The following is a 13,090-nucleotide window of genomic DNA, read 5'->3' on the forward strand; positions in this document are numbered from 1 at the left end:
AGAGGGCCAGGAGCCCCCCGAAGCACAGCCCAAAGGTGAGAAGGGCAGGGCCGGTGCGGGTGTGTAGGTGAGGGAGGGCGGAGGGCTGGGCCACACAGGGAGGCATTCCCAAAGTCTGCTGTTGGGACCAGAACAAAGACGGGCCTCAGACCACCTGTCTGGAAGAATTCAGTCACAGAACAAGTGCCTGTGGGCACTTGCTCGGTGGGAGCTGTCTGCAAAGCTCTGGGAAGATTTCTGTCCTTGAAAAGGCACGTGGAAAGGGAGCCACGTGGGTACCTTTTTCCAGGTTGTGCCTGAGCACAACCACTAGACTTAAAGCTCTCTCCACGTCCAACAGTTACAGGTCCAGAGCAGGCAGGGGCAGGAGAAGACGCCAGAGAACCAAAACAGGACCACCAGGGTCCAGCAGGAGACCGCGAACTCCCTCCAGCTGCTCCTGCTGAACATGAAGATCCTGCTGCTCCAACTGCATATGAAGAGCCTGCCATTCCTGCTGATCTAGCTGCTCCTGAAGAGCCCGCCGTTCCTGCTGATCTAGCCGCTCCTGAAGAGCCTGCCGCTCCTGAAGAGCCTGCCTCTCCTGCTGATCTAGCCGCTCCTGAAGAGCCCACGGCTCCTGAAGAGCCTGCCATTCCTGAAGAGCCCGCCGCTCCTGAAGCGCCTGCCGTTCCTGCTGATCTAGACACTCCTGAAGAGCCCGCCATTCCTGCTGATCTTGCCACTCCTGAAGAGCCTGCAGCTCCTGCTGATCTAGCCACTCCTGAAGAGCCTGCAGCTCCTGCTGATCTTGCCACTCCTGAAGAGCCTGCAGCTCCTGCTGATCTTGCTGCTCCTGAGAAGCCTGCAGTTCCTGCACCTGCACCTGGGCCGCTGGGCAGTGGAGAACCATTTTAGGCATCATCACCCACTAGGGCTGTGCCCCTCTGCACCCTCCTACACCTTCTCCAAAATCCCACCATAAATCCCCTCCGCTACCCGAAGTTGACTTCCCTGCCCCTGAATTTGTTTTTGTTTTGTTTTTCTTTAGTTTAGTTTATTTGTTTTACATCATTTATGGCATCCTATATTTTTCAATTTTCCACCTCCTTTAATAAAATACAGATTTTTTCCCTTTTAAATTGTGCATTTCAGGAACATTAAGTGCATTCCCATGCTGTCCGACCATCACTATCATGTAGTTTTATGCTCTTTACGCTATTTATGCCTGTGAAGGACATCCCACCACGGCCTCAAACCCCTCCTCTGGACACTCCTGGGCATGCACACTCCTGGGCCTGCACACTCCTGGATCTGTACACTCCTGGGCCTTCCCTGGCATGGGCCTTCTCTGGCCCTGGCTTGCACACTACTGGGCCTGCACACTCCTGGATTGCACACTCATGGGCCTGCACACTCCAGGACATGCACAATCTTGAGCCTGAACACACCTGGACCTGTATACTCCTGATGTTGCACACTCCTGGGCCTGAACACTACTGGGCCTGCACACTGCTCGAGCTGCACACTCATGGGTCTGCACACAACAGGACCTGCACAATCTTGGGCATTAACACACCTTGGCCTGTATACACCTGATTCTGTACACTCCAGGGCCTGAAAAATGCTGGGCCTCACAGCCCTGGGCATGCATACTCCTGGGTCTGCACACTCCAGGGTCTGTACCCTCCTGGGCCTGCCATGGCCTGGGCCTGCACATACCTGGGCCTGCACACTCCTGGGCCTGCACAATGTTGGGCCTGCACACACCTGGGCCTGTATACTCCTGGACCTGCACACTCCTGTGACTGATCCCTACTGTGTCAGCACACTCCTGGGCCTGTACACTCCTGGGCCTGCCCCCAATTCGGCCGGCCCTCTCCTGGACCTGCACACTCCTGGCCTGCACACTCCAGGGCCTGCGCTCTCCTAGGCCTGCACGCTTCTGGGTCTGCACCAACCTGGGCTTGCACACTCTTCTCTCTGCACACTCCTGGGCCTAAACAATCCTGGGCCTGCACACTCTTCTCTCTGCACACACCTGGGCCTAAACAATCCTGGGCCTGCACACTCCTGGGCCTACACACACACACACAGGCCTGTACACTCCAGGCCAGCACAATCGTGTGCCTCCTCCCTCCTGTGTGTGCACACTACTGGGCCTGCACACTCCTGGATTGCACACTCATGGGCCTGCACACTCCAGGACTTGCACAATCTTGAGCCTGAACACACCTGGGCCTGTATACTCCTGATTTTGCACACTCCTGGGCCTGAACACTGCTGGGCCTGCACAGCCCTACTGTACACGCCTCGGCGTGCACACTTCTGGGCCTGCACTCTACTTGGCCTGCACACTACTGGGCCTGCTCCCTCCTTTGCCTGCACACTCCTGGGCATGCACACTCCTGGGCCTGTACACTCCTGGGCCTGCCCTGTCCCTGGCACCAGCCTCCTTCACCCCAACGGTGCCACTCACACGGCTGCGGCGTCTAGCCAGGAGCCCCCAACCGAAACCCCTCCCGAGGGACCCCCTTGCCGGCCCGCAGGGAATCAGCGGGGCTCCTCTTACCTGCGAGGCGGAGACGTAGTCCAGCTGCAGCCTGACGTCCAGCTGCCGGGCGTGCAGGGCCAGCTTGCATGAGGGCAGCAGGATGGCCGTGATCGGCTGGAAGCTGCCCCCGGAGCCACTACCGCCCCTTGGGGAAGAAGAGGAGGAAAATCCACGTCAGTGCCAAGAACACAGGACCCGTCCACAGAGGGCCCCTCAGGTGTGACAACCCCAGAGGCGCCCGCAGCCAACCTGGGCTGAGAGCCACTTTTCTCGCGGAAGCTCAAGGACCTATGCTGAGCCTCCCTCTCCCTCCCTAAAGAGGGAAAACCCAGAGGTTTTCTAACTTTGCACTCACTGTCCATGTATCAGCCATGTCTAGTTTACCTCTCCAGCAGGGCAGACCCCCTCCCTGCCTTCCCCACCCTCTGCAGGCGGCTCTCGGGGGCCGGAGGGGCGCCCTTCCTCCCTGAGGCCAGCCCTGCTGGGGCAGCAGGTGTAACAGAAAAGACCAAATCTGACTGCCTATTAGATCTGTTCTTTTTCCTTTAACCCTCTGCTGTTTTCCAGGCTGTCTTACCAGCTCTGCCCCTTTTGTAAAACAATGTTGCCTTCAGCCTGAAATTGACAGCAGAGCCTGTTCTCAAGGCTCTCAGCCTTCAGGATAAGAGCTCTTTTCCTCTCCTATACACACAACAAGCTGCAGAACAGAAAGTAACATTTGTTTTGTTAGAGGCTTTACAGGGGCCCCATGAGCTGACCCACAACTGCAAAAACAAAGAATTCCTGCACCAAGGACTTTGCACCAACCACCCACAACCCCTCTCCTTTCGAGTGTAAAAGGAGCCTGAAGTCTCACTCGGAGAAGGTGGCTCTCCAGGACATTAGCCTGCCATCTTCTCGGTCAGCTGCCTTTCCAAATAAACTCACTATTCTTTACCCCGACACCGCGTCTCCCGATTTCTTGGCCTGTCGTGCGACTTGCGGAATGAGTGTGGACTTGGAAACACAGGGAAGGAAAGCCAAGTCAGGACTCTCACCCTCTGCCTCTGCTCAGAATACCACCAAGGGGTTGCTGGGACAGTGGACGGAAAACTGAGGCTGCAACACGACCATGAGCACTGGGCCTGGGTGGGAGAGATGGCGGGTGCTGTCCGAAGCGCACCCGGCCTCCTTCCGAGTCACATCACACCCACGTCCCCAGACCCAGGGAGGCCTGGAGCCCCACACAGCAGAGCGCCTCCAAACCTGCAGATGCCCAGTGACCGGTCCACTGTGCACCCTCTGGCGCCCTCCTCCCCGCTCCTCCTCCTTCTGCCCCGCTGGCTCAGCCCTGGTCCCACCACATCCTCACCCAGGGCCAGCACTGCTGCAGGAACACCCTCGGCAGGCCGCCCAGCCTCACGCCCTCAGGTCCGCACACCTGGTTGGTGCAGCTCTGCCCCTTTCCAGCCCTCACCACCGGCTCTCCAACCGCCTGCTCTCCCGGCCTCCGCCCCCAGTCCTAGAGAGCGCCTCCTCTGGTCACGGCATCCTGCCCTCTAGGGTCGACAGGGCCTGCACATTCCTGGGCCTGCACACAACTGGGCCTGCACACTCTTGGACCTGCACACTCCTGGACCTACGCACACCGGGGCCTGCAGGAACCTGGGCCTGTACACTCCCGGGCCGGTTCCGTATTGAATCTGCACACTTCTGGGCCTGCACACTCATGGGCCTGCAAACTCCAGGACATGCACAATCTTGAGCCTGAACACACCTGGGCCTGTATATTCCTGATTTTGCCCAATCCTGGGCCTGAACACTGCTAGGCCTGCACAGCCCTAACCTGTACAGTCCTGGGCCTGCACACCCCTGTCTCTGCACACTCCGGAGTCTGCACACGCCTGGGGCTGCACACTCCTGGGCCTGTACACTCCTGGGCCTACACACTCCTGGGGGTGCTCACTGCTTGGCCTGCACACTCCTGGGCCTGCACATTCGAGGGCCTGTCCTCTCCAGGGCCTGCACACTCCTGGGACTGCAAAAACCTGGGCCTGCATGCTCTGGACCTGCGCACACCTGGGCCTGCACGAACCTGGGCCTGAACACTTCTGGCCCTGCACACTGCTGGGCCTACCTTCCCCTGGGCCCGCACAATCCCTCGTGTGCACACTACTTGGCCTGCACACTCCTGGGACTTCCCTCTAATGGGCCTGCCCCCAAGTCGCCCGGCCCTCTCCTGGACCTGCACACTCTTGGGCCTGCACACTGCTGGTCCTGCTCCCACTTGTGCCTGCACAATCCTGGGCCTACACACTCCAGGGCCTGCCCTCTGCTGGGCCCGCATACTCCTGGGACAGCAGACACATGGGCCTACACAATCCTGGACCTACGCACACCTGGGCCTGCGTCAACCTTGGCTTGTACACTCCCGGGCCTTCTACCACATATGCCTGTACACTACTAGGCTTGTTCCCATCTCTGCCGGCACATTCCTGGGGCTGCACATGGCTTGGCCTGCACAGTCCTTTGCCTGTACAATCCTGGGCCTACACACTCCTGTCTCTGCACACTCCGGTGTCTGCACACACCTGGGCCTGCAACTCCTGGGCCTGCAGGCACCGGGGCCTGCCCTATCTGGGCCTGTACACACCTGGGACTACACATGCCTGGGCATGTACACTCATAGACCTGCAAACAACTGGGCCTGGACACTGCTGGGATACCACACTCCTGGGGCTGTACACTCCTGGACCTGCAATGGTCTGGGCCTGCACCCTCCTTGGCCTGCACACTCCTCTGTCTGCACATTCTTGGGCCTGCATACTTCTTGCCCTGCACATTGCAGGGCCTGACTTATCCTGGGCCCTCACAATCCCTCGTGTGCACACCCATGGGCCTGCCCTCTCCTGGGCCTGCACAATCCTGGAACTACATACACCTGGGCCTGCACACCCCTGGACCTGCGGACACATGGACCTGCCCTGTCCTGGGCCCGCACAATCCCTTGTGTGCACACTCCTGGGCTTGCACTCTCCTAGGCCTGTACACTCCTGGGCATGCACACCCCTGTCTGCACACTCCGGTGTCTGCAAACTCCAGGGCCTGCGCACACATGGGCCGGTACACTCCTGGGACAGCACACACCAGGGCCTACACACTCCTGGACCTGTGCACACCTGGGCCGGCATTAACCTGGGCTTGTACAATCCTGGGCTTGCTCCCATCTATGCCTGCCTAACCCTAGGCCTGTTCCCACATGTCCCGGCACACTCCTGGGGCGGAACGCTGGAAGGCCTGCACAGCCCTGGGCATATACACTCCTGGGCCTGCACACTCCTGTCTCTGCACACACCGGTGTCTTCACACACCTGGGCCTGCACACTCCTGGACCTGCGCACACCTGGGCCTGCATGATCCTGGGCATGTACACACCTGGGCCTGCACACTCTTTTACCTGCTCCCTCCTGTGACTGCATACTCCTGGGCCTGCAAACTTCAGGTCCTGCACAATCCTGGCACTGCCCAATTTGTCCCTGCCCTCTGCTGTGATGGCCCTCACCTGTCCTGCACACTCCTGGGCCTTAACACTACTGGCCCTGCACACTCTTGGGCATGCACACTTCTGGCCCTGCACACTCCTGGGCCTGCCTTCTCCTGGGCCTGCCCGCAACTCGGCCGGCCCTCCCCTGGACCCACATACTCTTGGGCCTGCACACTACTGGGACTGCTCCCACTTGTGCCTGCACACACCTGGGTCTGCTCACTACTCGGTCTGCTCCCTCCTGTGACTGCATACTGCTGGGCAAGCACAGTCTTCGGCATACACACCCCTGGCCCTGCCGTATCCCAGGCCAGCGCCCCCTCGTCCGACACTCTCACAAGCCTGCACACTCCTGGGACTGCACAATACAGGGCCTGTACGCATCTATCCCTACACACTCCTAGGCCTGCAAACTCCTGGGTATCCTCCCTCCTGTACCTACACACTCCTGGGCCTGCACAATCCAGGGCCTGCAGACTCCTGGGACTGCACACACCAGGGCCTGCACTCTCCTGGACCTCTGCACAACAGGGCCTGCACGAACATCGGCCTATTAACTCCTGGGCTTGCACACTCTGTACCTACACACTCCTGGGCCTGCACATTCCAGGGCATGCCCTCTCCTGGGCCTGCACACTCCAAGGACTGCACACACCTGAGCCTGCTCACTCCTGTGACTGCATACTCCTCGGCCTACAAACTCCTGGTCCTGCACACCCCTTGGCCTGCCCCATTTGGCCCTGCCCTCTCCTGTGATGGCCCTCACCTTTCCTGCACACTCCAGGGCCTGAACACTACTGGCCCTGCACACTCCAGGGCCTGCCTTCACCTGGGCCCACACAATCCCTCATCTGCACACCCCTGGCCTGCACTCTTCTGGGCCTTCCCTCTCCTGGGCCTGCCCCCAATTCGGCCAGCCCTCTCCTGGACCTGTACATTCTTGGGCCTTCACACTCCTTATTCGGCTCCCTCCTGTGCCTGCACACTCCTGGGCATGCACAATCCTGGGCCTGCACACTCCTGGATCTGTACACTCCTGGGCCTTCCCTGGCATGGGCCTTCTCTGGCCTGGGCTTGCACACTACTGGGCCCACACACTCATGGATTGCACAGTCATGGGCTTGCACACTCCAGGACATGCACAACCTTGAGCCTGAACACACCTGGGCCTGTGTACTCCTGATTTTGCACACTCCTGGGCCTGAACACTGCTGGGCCTGCACAGCCCTAGGCCTGTACAAACCTGGGCCTGCACACTCCTGTCTCTGCACACTCCGGAGTCTGCACACGCCTGGGCCTGCACACTCCTGGGCCTGTGCACTCATGGGCCTGCACCCTCCTTGGCCTGCACAATGCTTTGTCTGCACACTCCTGGGCCTGCACACTCCTGGGCCTGCAAACTTCAGGACCTGCACACTCCTGGGACAGCAGACACCTGGGCCTTCACACTCCTGGACCTGCGCACACTTGGGCCTGCATGAACCTGGGCTTGTACACTCCTGGGTCTGCTCCCATGTATGCCTGCACACTCCTAGCCCTGTTCCCACCTGTGCCGGCACACTCCTGGGCCTGCACACACCTGTCTCTGCACACTCCAGTGTCTTCACACTCCTGGGCCTGCACACTCGTGTGCCGTCACACTTCTGGGACAAAACACTTGTGCGCCTACACACTCCTGGCCCTGCACACTCCTGAGACTGGACACTCCTGGTCCTGTCCTGGCCTGGGCCTGGACACTAATGGCCATGCACACTCCTGTACCTGCGCAAACCTGGGCCTTCACGAACCTAGGACTGTACACTCCTGGGCCTGCAAAGTTCAGTACCTGCTCACTCCTTAACCTGCTCTCTCCTGTGACTACATACCCCTGGGCCTGCAATCTCCTAGTCCTGCACGCTCCTGGGCCTTTACACTACAGGCCCTGCACACTGTTGGGCCTGCACACTTCTGGCCCTGCACACTCCTGGGCCTGCCCTCTCCTGGGCCCGCACAATCCCTCATGTGCACACTCCTGGGCCTGCACACTCCTGTGCCTTCCCTCTCCTGGGCCTGCCCCCAATTCGGCCAGCCCTCTCCTGGACCTGCACACTCTTGGGCCTGCACACTACTGGGCCTGCTCCCACTTGTGCTTGCACACACCTGGGACTACAGACTCCTCGGCCTGCTTCCTCCTGTGCCTACACACTCCTGGGCCTGCCCTGGCCTGGGCCTGCACACTCCTGGAACTGCACCATCCTGGGCCTGCACACTCCTCTGTCTCCACAATCCTGGTTCTGTATATCCCAGAGCCTGCATACACCTGGGCTGTACACTCCTGTGCCAGTACACTAGTGTGCCTGCTCCCTCCAGTGTCTGCACATTCCTGGGCCTGCACAGTCCTGGGTATGCACACCCTTTAGCCTGCACACTCCTGGGCCTGTTCCATATTGTGTCTGCACACTCCTGGGTCTGCACGCTCCTGGACCTGCGCACACCTGGGTCTGCACGAACCTGGGCTTCTACCCTACTGGGCCTGCACACTCTTGTACCTGCTCACTCCTGTGACTGCATACTCCTCGGCCTACAAACTCCTGGTCCTGCACACTCCTTGGCCTGCCCCATTTGGCCCTGCCCTCTCCTGTGACGGCCCTCACAGGTCCTACACACTCCTGGGCCTGAACATGACTGGCCCTGCACACTCTTGGGCCTGCACACTTCTGCCCTGCACACTCCTGGGCCTGCCTTCTCCTGGGCCCACACAATCCCTCGTCTGCACACTCCTAGACCTGCACGCTTCTGGGCCTTCCCTCTCCTGGGCCTGCCCCCAATTCGGCCGGCCCTCTCCTGGACCTGTTCATTCCTGTGCCTTCACAATACTGGGCCTGCTCACACTTGTGCCTGCACACACCTGGGACTGCACCCTCCTCGGCCTGCTCCCTCCTGTGCCTGCACAGTCCTGCGCATGCACACTCCTGGGCCAGCACAATCCTGGATCTGTACACTCCTGGGCCTTCCCTGGCATGGGCCTTCTCTGGCCCGGGCTTGCACACTACTGGACCCGCACACTCCTTGATTGCACACTCATGGGCCTGCACACTCCAGGACAGGCACAATCTTGAGCCTGAACACACCTGGACCTGTATACTCCTGATGTTGCACACTCCTGGGCCTGAACACTGCTTGGACTCACAGCCCTGGGCATGCATACTCCTGGGCCTGCACACTCCAGGGTCTGTACCCTCTTAGGCCTGCCCTGGCCTGGGCCTGCACCCTCCTTGGCCTGCACACTCCTCTGTCTGCACACTCCTGGGCCTGCACAAGGTTGGGCCTGCACACACCTGGGCCTGTATACTCCTGGGCCTGCAGACACCGGGGCCTGCCCTATCTGGGCCTGAACACAGCTGGGACTACACATGCCTCGGCATGTACACTCATAGACCTGCAAACAACTGGGCCTGGACACTGCTGGGATAGCACACTCCTGGGCCTGTACACTCCTGGACCTGCAATGGTCTGGGCCTGCACCCTCCTTGGCCTGCACACTCCTCTGTCTGCACATTCTTGGGCCTGCATACTTCTTGCCCTGCACATTGCAGGGCCTGACTTATCCTGGGCCCTCACAATCCCTCGTATGCACACCCATGGACCTGCCCTCTCCTGGGCCTGCACAATCCTGGAACTGCATACACCTGGGCCTGCACACTCCTGGACCTGCACACACATGGACCTGCCCTGTCCTGGGCCCGCACAATCCCTTGTGTGCACACTCCTGGGCTTGCACTCTCCTAGGCCTGTACACTCCTGGGCATGCACACCCCTGTCTGCACACTCCTGGGCATGCACACTCCTGGGCCTGCACACTCCTGGGCCTGCCCTGTCCCTGGCACCAGCCTCCTTCACCCCAACGGTGCCACTCACACGGCTGCGGTGTCTAGCCAGGAGCCCCCAACCGAAACCCCTCAGGAGGGACCCCCTTGCCGGCCCCCAGGGAAGCAGCGGGGCTCCTCTTACCTGCGAGGCTAGACGTAGTCCAGCTGCAGCCTGACTTCCAGCTGCCGGGCGTGCAGGGCCATCTTGTATGAGGGCAGCAGGATGGCCGTGATCGGCTGGAAGCTGCCCCCGGAGCCACTACCGCCCCTTGGGGAAGAAGAGGAGGAAAATCCACGTCAGTGCCAAGAACACAGGACCCGTCCACAGAGGGCCCCTCAGGTGTGAAAACCCCAGAGGCGCCCGCAGCTGACCTGGGCTGAGAGCCACTTTTCTCGCGGAAGCTCAAGGACCTATGCTGAGCCTCCCTCTCCCTCCCTAAAGAGGGAAAACCCAGAGGTTTTCTAACTTTGCACTCACTGTCCATGTATCAGCCATGTCTAGTTTACCTCCCCAGCAGGGCAGACCCCCTCCCTGCCTTCCCCACCCTCTGCAGGCGGCTCTCGGGGGCCGGAGGGGCGCCCTTCCTCCCTGAGGCCAGCCCTGCTGGGGCAGCAGGTGTAACAGAAAAGACCAAATCTGACTGCCTATTAGATCTGTTCTTTTTCCTTTAACCCTCTGCTGTTTTCCAGGCTGTCTTACCAGCTCTGCCCCTTTTGTAAAACAATGTTGCCTTCAGCCTGAAATTGACAGCAGAGCCTGTTCTCAAGGCTCTCAGCCTTCAGGATAAGAGCTCTTTTCCTCTCCTATACACACAACAAGCTGCAGAACAGAAAGTAACATTTGTTTTGTTAGAGGTTTTACAGGGGCCCCATGAGCTGACCCACAACTGCAAAAACAAAGAATTCCTGCACCAAGGACTTTGCACCAACCACCCACAACCCCTCTCCTTTCGAGTGTAAAAGGAGCCTGAAGTCTCACTCGGAGAAGGTGGCTCTCCAGGACATTAGCCTGCCATCTTCTCGGTCAGCTGCCTTTCCAAATAAACTCACTATTCTTTACCCCGACACCGCGTCTCCCGATTTCTTGGCCTGTCGTGCGACTTGCGGAATGAGTGTGGACTTGGAAACACAGGGAAGGAAAGCCAAGTCAGGACTCTCACCCTCTGCCTCTGCTCAGAATACCACCAAGGGGTTGCTGGGACAGTGGACGGAAAACTGAGGCTGCAACACGACCATGAGCACTGGGCCTGGGTGGGAGAGATGGCGGGTGCTGTCCGAAGCGCACCCGGCCTCCTTCCGAGTCACATCACACCCACGTCCCCAGACCCAGGGAGGCCTGGAGCCCCACACAGCAGAGCGCCTCCAAACCTGCAGATGCCCAGTGACCGGTCCACTGTGCACCCTCTGGCGCCCTCCTCCCCGCTCCTCCTCCTTCTGCCCCGCTGGCTCAGCCCTGGTCCCACCACATCCTCACCCAGGGCCAGCACTGCTGCAGGAACACCCTCGGCAGGCCGCCCAGCCTCACGCCCTCAGGTCCGCACACCTGGTTGGTGCAGCTCTGCCCCTTTCCAGCCCTCACCACCGGCTCTCCAACCGCCTGCTCTCCCGGCCTCCGCCCCCAGTCCTAGAGAGCGCCTCCTCTGGTCACGGCATCCTGCCCTCTAGGGTCGACAGGGTCTGCACATTCCTGGGCCTGCACACAACTGGGCCTGCACACTCTTGGACCTGCACACTCCTGGACCTACGCACACCGGGGCCTGCAGGAACCTGGGCCTGTACACTCCCGGGCCGGTTCCGTATTGAATCTGCACACTTCTGGGCCTGCACACTCATGGGCCTGCAAACTCCAGGACATGCACAATCTTGAGCCTGAACACACCTGGGCCTGTATATTCCTGATTTTGCCCAATCCTGGGCCTGAACACTGCTAGGCCTGCACAGCCCTAACCTGTACAGTCCTGGGCCTGCACACCCCTGTCTCTGCACACTCCGGAGTCTGCACACGCCTGGGGCTGCACACTCCTGGGCCTGTACACTCCTGGGCCTACACACTCCTGGGGGTGCTCACTGCTTGGCCTGCACACTCCTGGGCCTGCACATTCGAGGGCCTGTCCTCTCCAGGGCCTGCACACTCCTGGGACTGCAAAAACCTGGGCCTGCATGCTCTGGACCTGCGCACACCTGGGCCTGCACGAACCTGGGCCTGAACACTTCTGGCCCTGCACACTGCTGGGCCTACCTTCCCCTGGGCCCGCACAATCCCTCGTGTGCACACTACTTGGCCTGCACACTCCTGGGACTTCCCCCTAATGGGCCTGCCCCCAATTCGCCCGACCCTCGCCTGGACCTTCACACTGTTGGGCCTGCATACTACTGGTCCTGCTCCCACTTGTGCCTGCACAATCCTGGGCCTACACACTCCCGGGCCTGTACAGTCCTGGGCCTAACCTGGCCTGGGCCTGCACCCTCCTTGTCCTGCGCACTCCTATGTCTGCACACTCCTAGGCCTGCACACTGCTGGGCCCGCACAATCCATCGTGTGCACACTCCAGGGCCTGCACACTCCTGGGCCTTCCCTCTCCTGGGCCTGCTCCCCATTTGGCCGGCCCTGTCTTGGGCCTGCGCACACCTGGGTCTGCACGAACCTGGGACTGTACCCTACTGGGCCTGCACACTCTTGTACCTGCTAACACCTGTGACTGCATACTCCTCGGCCTACAAACTCCTGGTCCTGCACACCCCTTGGCCTGCCCCATTTGGCCCTGCCCTCTCCTGTGACGGCCCTCACCGGTCCTGCACACTCCTGGGCCTGAACTTGACTGGCCCTGCACACTCCTGGGCCTGCCTTCTCCTGGGCCCACACAATCCCTCGTCTGCACACTCCTGGGTCTGCACGCTTCTGGGCCTTCCCTCTCCTGGGCCTGCCCCAAATTCGGCCGGCCCTCTCCTGGACCTGTATATTCCTGGGCCTTCACACTACTGGGCCTGCTCCCACTTGTGCCTGCACACAACTGCGACTTCACATTCCTCGGCCTGCTCCCTCCTGTGCCTGCACAGTCCTACGCATGCACACTCCTGGGCCTGCACAATCCTGGATCTGTACACTCCTGGGCCTTCCCTGGCAATGGCCTTCTCTGGCCTGGGCTTGCACACTACTGGGCCCGCACACTCCTGGATTGCACACTC

At 60.3% G+C, this 13,090-nt stretch overlaps 1 protein-coding gene across 1 annotated transcript in view; it reads right to left on the reverse strand.

Annotated features, from left to right (window-relative positions):
• The window catches only part of LOC140690092 (uncharacterized), an 80,773-nt gene that overhangs the window by 8,893 nt on the left and 58,790 nt on the right, over window positions 1-13,090 (reverse strand). The window contains exons 3-4 of the mRNA XM_072951623.1: window positions 2,552-2,678; window positions 575-873 (exon numbers count right to left, since the gene is read on the reverse strand). Of these exons, the coding sequence (XP_072807724.1) occupies window positions 575-873; window positions 2,552-2,621 (369 nt within the window). The 5' untranslated portion in view covers window positions 2,622-2,678. The remainder of the gene's footprint in view (window positions 1-574; window positions 874-2,551; window positions 2,679-13,090) is intronic.

The sequence above is a fragment of the Vicugna pacos genome, chromosome 28, assembly GCF_048564905.1.
Source record: "Vicugna pacos chromosome 28, VicPac4, whole genome shotgun sequence".
NCBI lineage: Eukaryota > Metazoa > Chordata > Mammalia > Artiodactyla > Camelidae > Vicugna > Vicugna pacos.